Below are 11,422 nucleotides of genomic sequence, written 5' to 3'. Positions count from 1 at the left end.
TCAACCTTATGTATTATTTATTTATTATAAAAACTTAGTTTTCCCCAAAAATTGCCTTTAATAATGTCATGTTGTTCAATACCTGGCAAACCTAACAAAGCCTTAAAGAATTGTTCTCACTTGAAAGAATGAAATGGAATATACAAACAAAATATGAACATTTTATTAAGCAGCCATGTCAAAAATTGAGCATCTATGGTAATATTTTTCTCTCCTGTGTCTTTTTCTCCTAGAATTGTATTATGACAGAGGAAACCATCATGAGTTTGTCTCTCTGGTTAAGGATTTAGCTCGGCCTGGAGAAATGGCTCAATCTCAGACCTTTGATTTTGAGTTCACACATGTGGAGAAACCGTACGAGTCCTACACAGGCCAGAATGTAAAACTACGGTATGTTCCAGTTGTGTAGCTCAGGAAAGATTGTTTATATGAGCTCCCACAATATATTGTACACTTAGTTGACAGTTAACTGTCTTAGATGTTGCTTAGATGGTTTTATTATGAACTCAAATTTTCTTTCAGCTATTTCCTGCGGGCGACCATCAGCAGGAGACTGAATGACGTCTGCAAAGAGATGGACATTGTAGTGCACACACTCAGCACATATCCAGAACTCAACACCTCCATAAAGATGGAGGTGGGAATTGAGGACTGTCTACACATTGAGTTTGAGTACAACAAGTCCAAGTAAGTCAAAAACAGCCAGAGGATGGGAGTTTATGGTTTTAACTTAAACCAGTTAATAAAATTTCAATTTGTCATCCACTGATATCCTGTTTGCATTTTTCTCCGTTTTTTTTTTTTTCAACCTAAAAATGGCAGGTATCACCTGAAAGATGTGATTGTAGGGAAGATCTATTTCCTGTTGGTGCGAATTAAGATCAAACACATGGAGATTGATATTATTAAACGGGAGACAACAGGGACAGGGCCAAATGTGTACCACGAAAATGACACCATTGCAAAATACGAGATTATGGATGGAGCACCTGTGCGAGGTATGAAACTATTCTCAACACATCGATTTATAAGGATGACGTTTCTGATGGATTAATTTGAAACACTCATATTTTCTATGTTGAAATGAATTGTACTGAATTTTAACATTGTCTTTACTGGCTTTAGGTGAATCCATCCCTATCCGTCTTTTTCTGGCTGGGTACGAGATGACGCCCACCATGAGGGATGTTAATAAGAAATTCTCTGTTCGTTATTACCTGAATCTCGTACTCATTGATGAAGAAGAGAGACGTTACTTCAAACAACAGGTTGGTCTTCACTTTACTAAATTAACAAATGAATAAATAAAAAGTTAGTAGTGATATTTTAACTATTAAATGCCCAGAATATGATCTATTTTGTGCATGAATTGACATCTTTTGTGGATTTTTAGGAGATTACGCTATGGAGGAAGGGAGACATTGTGAGAAAAAGCATGTCCCATCAAGCTGCCATCGCCTCCCAGCGCTTCGAGGGCTCGGCGAGCGCAGAGAAAGCACTCTCTCAAGCTAAAGAGGACGACAACTAAACCCAACCATATCTTCTCATCATCTCATGTGTGTATGTGTCAGAGAGAGTGTGTGTATGGATTTAAAGAAGCCGTGTGCTCCCAAAATAGATGGTAACCTAAACATGATATTTCACATTCCTAAACACACCAGTTTATGATCAACAAGTTCCTAAGTAGCTTTTAAAAAGGGATTAATATATGAAAAGCAAAAACACCGATTCCAAAAACCACAGTTCGATATTTACGAATTCTTCTTGGCGGTTCCTCTGAGATTGTTTACTTTTTGTCCGCCACCCAGGAATTAATTGACTGTATATTTATTTGAAACATTTCAGCAGTTCATCTAGACAAAACAAACACATTCCACTCTCTATATTCCATTTACAGCCTTTTTTAATGTTTTGTTATTGTAGATTTTTTTCTTTCGTAACATGTACATTTCATACAGTGTTCAGTGTGTTTCTGATTTTTAATGAAATGGTGTTTAACTAATTCATATTTTTAGTGATTTTTTTTATATACAGTATGCTTACCAATACATGCCTTTTTACTTGTGTTGCCATTCCGTAAGATAAATGATAAGCACTTCAGAGTTTTTGCCAATGTGATTTCAGTGTCTCCAGAGGGACCCTTAACTTCATATCAACCCAAAATTACATAAACATTTTTGCTTAGATTTAACAAACCAAATGAATTTCCCTACAGGTATGTAGCTAAACTAAAATGCACCTGAATTTTATTTTTATTTTGTCTGTCAGATTGTATTGCTATAATGATACTTTAACAATCTTTTCAAGTGTATAAAAATAGAATTTGAATTCAGTATTATTGCTGTTGAGGTTTGGGTATGGGAAACCAAAATGTTTGATGTTGTTGGGTAACACTTTACTATAAGGTTCAAAATGCTAACTTTAGTTAAAGGTTTCAAGAACTAAAAATTAATCTTAGTTAATGTTTATTTATAAATTAATTATGATTCAACTGCTTGTTTGTTAGTTTGTGTTGGCTAATACAACATTTACTAATGTTAACATGCGTGTAATGTGAAAATGTACTATTTTATGTAAAAGTTAACTTGAATCAAGATTAATAAATGTTAAAGGATTGTTTATTGTTAGTTCAGGGTAACTACGGAACGACCTTATTTTAAAGTGTTACTAAGTCATTGGCTGTTCTAATGTTTAATGTTCTTTAATTCCTGTCAATTCTAGACTTCAGGTGGCATCAATGACTTACTTTAGTTCTCATTTTTTACCAACACTGGAGATCAGCTTCATATTACATGTTACAGTTCTAACCAGTTACTAACCAATATGTACTTAAAACCTTAGAAGTCTTTGATCATAACAGTACAGCTTATTATAAACGCTGATAAAGTATGTGTGATCAGGATGAAAAGCAGACGTATTAACACTTTGCGGAAGTGATTGCACACCTATTTTGAGATTGCAGGCTCATTAATGCTGCCTTGTTAGTGGCTCTTATTGTCGTGATTATTTCTTGTTGCGTTAGGACCGTGGGGGTGTTTATCTGTCCGAAAAACCAGGATGAATCATCTCACGACTCCTTTTGTGAGACTGCAATTTCACAATATCGGTCTTTTGTTAGCACTTCTATTCACTTAAGTAGAAAATGATCCTTGTGTCCGGCAGTGAACATTAACTAAGAAAGATCATGACATGCTGATCACACACTAGGCTCAGCATATTGTTTGATAAAATTGCCCTTTTTTTTACATGGCGTGAAAAGGAACCCTTGCATTTGGTGTCAAACTAGTAAAAGATGGCAAGGCCTGTCACAGAGGGCTATGTGTAAGTGATCTCTCTGCTGTCTGTTTCACAAATCTAAAGCATCTCTTTGCAGAATACTCATGGCTCTATGTGCCACGCTGTGTTTACTGACTTCACCTATATGATTTTACAAATTAGCACTGTGTATCCTTTCAAAACAAAGAAGGAACAAGAATTAGTTGTTTCCTAACTTTCTTTACATTTATCATTGTGCAAAAAAGTGCTGCTTAAAACGGCAAAATATTAAAACCATATTTCTATATTAATATTATGTATGTACAGTATATATTTACAGAATTGTAAGTATATGATTTTGAAATGGTTTAGAAATCGCTCTAAGGTACTAGCAGTTTACAAAATGGATTCTAGAAGATTCTAGAACTGTGCTAATAAAAAATACGAGTGCAGAACACACAGTCTAACGGCTCTTTCAGTACTTGTGCTGTATATGACATTTGTTTTTACTCTGATTCCTCAGATTAAAAAAGAAGAAGGAAAAAAAAACGCTCATCTTTTCCCTCATAGAAACTTCCAGTGTCATGTGTCGTCTTTTCACCTGCAATGAACTCAGTTTGGAAAAATAAGGTGTGTAACGGAAGCTGTTTTATGGTCATATAGTGTTGCCATCTTTTTCATTAGATAAAAATTCTCAAGGCCGGTCTTATAATTTGTATTTAAATCTTTCTGAAAAGAACTAAAGGAGTTTGAACTGGTCTTAAAATTAGAAGACCAGTGTTGTCCCTAAAGTATCTTTTACCTTTAATTCATGAACTCGAGTTACATTTGATATCTTTCTCCAACACAATTTGATTTGCATGTTAAAATGAAACTTTTTGAGGGGGTTAATTGGGTTTCTAAATGCTTAAAATCAGCCAGCTCTTGATAACCCCTAGATGGCAGACTCACACCTCATTTGCCCAATCAGCAATGCACTTTATAGCCAATTTGATAATAGGAGGATTAAAATGTATTCATTTTCATATAGTATTGGCTACACTGTATATTAATGAATGTATCACAGTTTCCACAAAGTATTAATCTGCACAATTGTTTTCAAAAAATAAGAAGAATTGTTTCTTGAGCACCAAATCAGCATATTAGAATGATTGGAGTAATTGCTGCCCAAAATACAGCTTTACCATCACAGGAAGAAATTAAAATATATCAAAATAGAAAACTGTTATTTTAAATTGTTAAAAAAAAAAAAAAAAAAAAAAGGTAGTCAAAATAATATAAAGGTAATGAAATAATAACAATTACTATTTGTTATTACTGCTGCAAAAAAATATTAAAATAAAGTGTATTACGTCGGCGCTGATAGCCTTGTGGGCAGTGCACCGACTTATAGCGCCGTTACTATTCACTTCCTTTCAACTCTAAACTATCCTATCACAATAAAAAATCCAAAAATGCCAAAAATAAAATCTTTAAAAAATATATATTATTACTATTATTATCTTTTAATACAAATAGTTTAACATTTCAGTGGCAATGTAGTTGAGTTTAGTTTACTGATTTTCTGGTAAAAGTGTCAATGGCAGGGAGCAAACTACCATCTTGCCCTAAAAAAAGAACTGGAGGTTCATACAGTACATACAGTAATCACATCATAAATATTAAATGTCAGCTAAAACAACAACTTAGCTCGATAAATCCAACGGCCACATTGTACAAACCTATTAGGTTTTCGATGTTTGGAGGCGTGGAGCTAATGGGCCAGTTCCAATCCTTCACTAATAACCACAGCAACTGCTCCAAGCGCAATGCTCAGCTGCACAAACCCGGTTACCATGGCGATGGGGCCTCCGTCATTCCCAGTGAATTCCCATGACTGTATTGTGGAGGAGCCTTGCATCTGTGTGAGAAGGGGGAGTCTTGCACAGGAAATCAGGTCATTGTGTGTATTCCTCATTTTTTGTATTATCTCATCAATTTTATTGCATCTAATGTAATAAGGATGGAAAGCAAACGTGGTATGAGATGAACTGTGGTTTTAATTTTGAAATAAAGTATTATAATTTTGGGCAGGTGGAAAGGGTTTTGAAAGATGGTTTGAAACGGCCTCTGCATCGAAACAATGCAGCTTTGATGATAAAAATAGGCTGACTTATGATCTAACAGTTTTGTACACTGAATTTTTTTTTTCATTCATCCAATTAAAAAAATTTAGGGTAACATTTTTTTCAGTGTAGTTGTTGAATACATTAGACAGTGATTGACACTCCCATAGGAGAAGATGTCATATTTGTCTTTGAGCTTTGCAGAATATTCCTCCCCCTCCCCCTACTGTTACTTTCTGCTCTCTCCTCCTTCTTATTAACCATTAATGGACTCACATGGTTTAAAGTCTGTTAGACAAAGACGTGCCACATGCATACAGCCAACAACTATCAAATATATGAAAGCATGCTAGAATTACTAACAGTTCATATTTAAGCAGCCAGTAGTAGTAATACACCTGCATTTGTATTTCAGTAACACTGCATGCTTCCAACACCGAAATGCGTTTCTGAGTAAATCTGACCACATGGTCAGGAAGCTTTACTATATAAGGACTAGATGTTCTGTGATGTGTAAAGCAGCGTGTGCCATGCTTTTGTTGTTTCCCACAGTCATCTGCTCAAAACTGTGAAAGCATTGTCTGTAATCCATCAAATCAGATGCTAATCCCTGGAATATGGCAAGCCAATTCTGAGCAGTTTGTGTGCATGCAGACACATGCATGCTGGAGAGCGTCTCTAACTGTATGGGTCTTTTTACAGACTGAGATGCAGATTAAAAGCCGTGAAGGATTAAGGGCAGCAGGGAGAGTGGCGTTACACATGGGAGGTGTGGATATGTGTGACGTAAAGGGCAACTGGGCAATACTACGGCCAAACGAAATGGTTCTTTATGCCCCATCAGTTCCTATAAGCCACGGTCTTTGTCTTCGCTGCGTTTCTCTGTCTTTCTGACTCGCTGGATGGCCTGCAGAGTCAGACAAATTGAGCTGGAAACAGTGTATTTTGTCTGTAGGGGTTCAAAAGTCTTAGACCACATTGACATCTGTTGTTTAATCTGTGATTAATTATCTAATATAAACCTGGAAATGGAAAGTTTTAGGGGAAGGAATTTTATTTGTATTATTTTGGATTTGGTTTTCTCTGTTCAGCACTTTGGTCAGCTTCACCGTGTTTCAATGTGCTATATAAATAAAATGTACTTCCTTTAGGATTTTGAACATTTTAAATCTAGGGATACATCAATTTTAATAAATTTTTAGTAACACTTTACAATAAGATCTCAGTTGTTAGTGCATTAGTGTATTTAACTACCAATGAACAACATTATAGCTTTTATTAATCTTTGTTAATGTTCCCTAAAAATACAATTAAATAAAAATACAGCTGTACATTGTTCATGTTTGTTCACAGCGTATTAACAACTGTTAACAGATACAAGTTTTGAAATTAAATATATGTTAGTAAATGTTGAAATTAACATTAACTAAGATGAATAAATACTGTAGAAGTACTGTTCATTGTTACTTCTTGTTAACTAATGTTAGCAAATGAAACCTTATTGTAAAGTGTTACCGTAATTATTTTCATGTTATGGCCAATAAATGATAAATAGCACATTAAATAAAATTCTATATTATTTTGTTTAAATAAAAGAAAAATAAAACACAAAAAAACTAAAATTAATCATATTAATTGCTACAAGGCAAGGGAATTTGGCTATCACAACATTATAATGTACATTACAATGTAGCGTAGAAAAAGAGATTTGTAAACGATTGCATTTAAAACTGTTTTTAAATTATTAGTGTTTTGGTAAAATTTTACAATAAGGTCTCATTTGTTAACATTGGTTAATGCATTAACTAACATGAACTAACAATGAACAATATATTTGTTACAGCATTTATTAATCTTTGTTAATATTAGTTAATACAAATGTTCATGTTCATGTTAATTCACAGTACATTAACTAATGTTATCAGATACAACTTTACATTTTATTAATGTATTAGTACATTTTGTACTTAATATTAACTAAGATCAAGTTAACTAATATAGTTAATTCATGTAAACAAATGAAACCTTATTGTAAAGTGTTACCAGTGTTTTTAAAGATTAACCTTAAATTAGTGGTAGATGATGGCAGAGGTATGTAAAATTAGGAAAAATTAGCATTTAAATGCAGTTAATTGCACAAAAAAACAATCAGCCAATAACTGATATTATAATATGTAAATCATATAACTGTTATTTAAACAAAGAAATGTCGACTTAAAACCCAATAAAACATTTACAATTCTGCACGTTCTATAGGTCACTAATCAAATAACCAAATTTGGGAAATTTGACAATGTTAATTTCAACTTTTCATTAAATTGTTATACTAATACTACAATTTGTAATTGTTTTATTAAATTATTATAAAAAAACAATATAGAAGCATTTTCACTAGTGGTCTCAGACTTACTATTACTCTATATGACCCTGCAACATTATTAAAACACTGTAATCTTGCCAGATTTATAGTTTTCATTTCAATAGTAATGACTGACAGTAAGCAGCCAGCGTACATGTTGTTAGCACGGCTTCCTCAATGAAAATCCCTCGAGCGTGCTTTGAGGGGTAATGAGAAGGGGATCCTGCCAAGAGACCCCTGATGTGGTTGATGACAAGCGAGTTCAAGGTGTGAATAAAGCCCCAATACAGCTTCTCTCCATTACCTCACACTGTTTTTTTGTCCTTCCTCATGAATATGGAGGATTTGGCTTATGGCAGACTGAGAGAAAGGGAGCAGGAGGGGGGTAGGGGGCGGAGAGAGTGAGGTGCATGAGGAGAGGAGCAGAAGGGGGAGGGTTGCCGAGGAGGATGATTGCGTCAGAATGCGCAGGCTCCGTGGAACAGGAGAGGACGACTGCTGCTTAATGCTCAGAAAACAACACTCTTGAGCCTTGACTGGCTTAGACAAGACGCCGTGGACTAGAACAGTGGCCATCACGACACGAAGCTTCTGTGTGTGTGATGGGAATGATTGTGTCTGCTGTCGTTTCATCCTGACCAAGATTTGCTGATGGTGGGTTCTCTCTGGCTATATTGGAATAGGAGGGGCTGTTTCTACCCAGATACACACGGAGAGATTCTTCTCCAGGTAATTTGTTCCTCCCTCTCTCTCCTCCATCACTCCGTCTCCATCCCGCCATTGTTTTCACATTATTCCCACTGGGAATTGGGGTAACCTTCATCTCCATCCGTTCTGCATCCATCCCTTTCTTTTTTCATCTCATTCTGTACATATTTCTAGAAAAAAAATAGAAAGATCATTTTTGCATTGCACAATTCGAATATCCTTCCATCTCAATAATTCAAAGTAATATTTTCAAATCCATGTGGTGTGACCTAAAGAAATACTAAAAAAATTCTTCATCCGAACCAACACAGTGATGTTGTATTTTATCTCTCCCATGCTTTATGATGTGATCCGCCATATTTCTTCCCATCATGGCTCGTCAATTCATCTTATCTCGTGACATGGTTGTGTTCCTATTCATATTTCACAACATAGGTCACGCCTGCTGAAAGCACCGTTAACTGGCACTCACAAATTCATGCTGTGATCCAGATTTAGCAGTGCGTTTGAGAAATATCTCTTGCATTTTTTATCACTGTGATAAATATGAATGTCATACACATTTAGTTGATGTCACTCTCAGCGGCGGTCCCATGGCAAAAGTGTTTTATTCCATTGCCACCGTTTGTTCCATCGATTGATTTAAGGTCAATATGCTATTTAAACTCTTGCTTAATTCCACCCCCTTCCTCAGGAAGTGTGAATAAGGGGCAGCAGTTTATCAATGTAACATTGGATTGCCTCTTTGCTTTGGTCATTGGAAGTTTTTTTGAATGGGTTTTGGCCATAGGCACAGAATTATGGGTGGTGGACAAACAAATCAATCGGTAGCCAAAAACCAGGAAGTGACAAAAGGTCATTCCCTTAATTCTGACATAGTACACTACAGGCAGACACATACACACTAGGGTAATAGAGTGTATTAGTGGAATGGAACTTTGCTGACTAATGTAATGTTGGGGTAAACGTTTAAGCAAGCCTGTTTTAAATGGATTTTTATCCTGCAGTCTTTTAGCTTGACGTTAAGCCTGATTGATAAAGCCTTTCGAGCTCATTCATGGGAACTGTCAGATCACAGGTCGAAAATGCAGGAAATAAAGAGTGGATGTTACTGTATAATAACTCTCAAACTGAACTTGTTCATTTCAATGACGAATGAATTTTTGTGGAAGTCATCTTGACCTGAATAGAATGTAAAGCATTTGTTTTGGGTGAATCAGAATATAACAAGATGCATTTTTGCCTAGAAACGCTCATATTGTACCATTTAATTTCCTAAAAATAAATGTTAATATATTGATATAGAGTGGATTATAAGGCAGTAATGATTGCAGAAAAAAGCTAATGAACATATTTCCACATTTATTATTTTTTCATATGTTTGAGAAAGTGAATTTGAATTAGCAGTGGCTATAATTGCTGGTTGACTTTGGCTGCCTCACAATCCCAGAATTCATTGGGGAAAATCCCAGAGGTTCTGCTGAATCAACCTCCATGCAAATTAAACACAATTACTTTCACTCTGCTTGAGCGAAATGCAGTCATTCGTGTTCCCTGCTCGCTTAGTGGAAAGTAAGGGAATTAATTTAACAAGATGTCATCTGAGAAAAACTGTATTTCATAGTCTAAATGTTCATAGTTAAAAAGTCTTACAAAATGTTCTTGACTCTGAAGAAGCCATTACTGTTATATAACATCATTTTCAGAGAAGTGAAAAATCTGAATTACTCAACATTTTAAATCCGCATTTTATGTTTTAGATGATGATTTGAGATGTTAAAATGACAGATTAACAATTACCATATTTTTAATTAGGGATTGTTACAGTGATAACCTCCACGTGACTGTGCGATCAAGAGGGCATCAGGATGGAGGCCCCTCTGGTGTGCCTGGATGAGGAATTCGAGGATCTGCGGCCCTGCAAGATGGAGGAGATCGAATTCGAGCAGCCTGCCTGCCGGCCTCACAAAACCATTCCTCTGGCCCCACTGTGCCGCGAAGAGTTCTCAGAGCTGGAGAACTTCTCAGAGATGATGAGCTTCAAGTCCATGGAGGACCTCGTCAATGAATTTGACGAAAAGCTGAACGTGTGCTTCCACAATTACAACACCAAGACAGAAGTTCTGGCACCTGTTCGCATCCAATCGCACACCGAGGAGGACGAGGAGAGGCTTCAAGATGAAGAGTAAGATCTTTTCTGTTCCACTTCTAGTAAATATATGTAGGTAGAGGAATGAAATTTGAATGAAGTTTGATGCAATTAGTCTCACGTTGTTGCACCACCAAAAAAGTAGCATGGATACTGTTATGACTGTGCTGATGAATATGCCCATCCAGTTGGCTGTCTCTCTGCCAATCAAAAGTGAAAACATGTCTGACATCCTTGCCAACTGGCCTGCCAATCAAATTGTATAAAAACACCCTTTGTCCATCACCAGCGCCTGTCTGTGTGCGTGTGTCCACGGTTTGGCTGTGAATTATTCAGCAAATTTTTATACGCCTCAGTGCTTTTGTTTGTCCTGACTTGTCTGTGCTGGCAGCCTGTCACCATCCTCTCTCTGCCGTAAAATCTGCCTCTCGCAAAATAGGACAAAAAAAAATCCCTTGCTCTAAATATAGCATGCATTATTGTTGATTTAAAACAGTCAAAACATTATCACTGATTGAGACTGTAAAGGCAAAAATCTACACTAATATTAGCAAGTAAATAAAAAAAGAGCATAAAAATTTGAGAAAATTAGATTCAAATCAATATTTTTTTATCGTTTTTGTAGCCTTGTAAGAGATCTTGCTCATTACTCTCATAGTTTGTGCTGTAAATATGTCGTTGATTTATGATTTGTTAGCATGTTATTTTCTGCGTTTCCCGCTGTGATGTGTTCTCATTGCCCGTGGCTTTTGTTCTTGGCTGGTATTCAGACACAAATCTGTCCCTGCGCTAGAATTCAGCCTGTGGCTGTGCGTCTGACGAATTACAGAAACCAGCCTGCTGCAA

At 35.9% G+C, this 11,422-nt stretch overlaps 2 protein-coding genes across 3 annotated transcripts in view; both read left to right on the top strand.

Annotated features, from left to right (window-relative positions):
- Positions 1-1,950, top strand: part of vps26bl (vacuolar protein sorting 26 homolog B, like) — a 3,448-nt gene extending 1,498 nt beyond the window's left edge. The window contains exons 2-6 of the mRNA XM_016482976.1: positions 234-390; positions 523-687; positions 823-998; positions 1,126-1,268; positions 1,394-1,950. Of these exons, the coding sequence (XP_016338462.1) occupies positions 234-390; positions 523-687; positions 823-998; positions 1,126-1,268; positions 1,394-1,528 (776 nt within the window). The 3' untranslated portion in view covers positions 1,529-1,950. The remainder of the gene's footprint in view (positions 1-233; positions 391-522; positions 688-822; positions 999-1,125; positions 1,269-1,393) is intronic.
- Positions 1,951-8,171: 6,221 nt separating this feature from the next.
- Positions 8,172-11,422, top strand: part of LOC107686120 (fasciculation and elongation protein zeta-1) — a 9,339-nt gene continuing 6,088 nt past the window's right edge. For both annotated transcript variants that reach the window (XM_016482975.1, XM_016482974.1), the window contains exons 1-2: positions 8,172-8,448; positions 10,243-10,612. In XM_016482975.1, the coding sequence (XP_016338461.1) occupies positions 10,296-10,612 (317 nt within the window). In that variant the 5' untranslated portion in view covers positions 8,172-8,448; positions 10,243-10,295. The remainder of the gene's footprint in view (positions 8,449-10,242; positions 10,613-11,422) is intronic.

This window comes from Sinocyclocheilus anshuiensis, unplaced genomic scaffold (assembly GCF_001515605.1).
Source record: "Sinocyclocheilus anshuiensis isolate Anshui unplaced genomic scaffold, SAMN03320099.WGS_v1.1 scaffold437, whole genome shotgun sequence".
Classification (NCBI taxonomy): domain Eukaryota; kingdom Metazoa; phylum Chordata; class Actinopteri; order Cypriniformes; family Cyprinidae; genus Sinocyclocheilus; species Sinocyclocheilus anshuiensis.
Note: the sequence above shows the minus strand (reverse complement) of the source record. Positions and strands in the feature narration are given on the sequence as shown.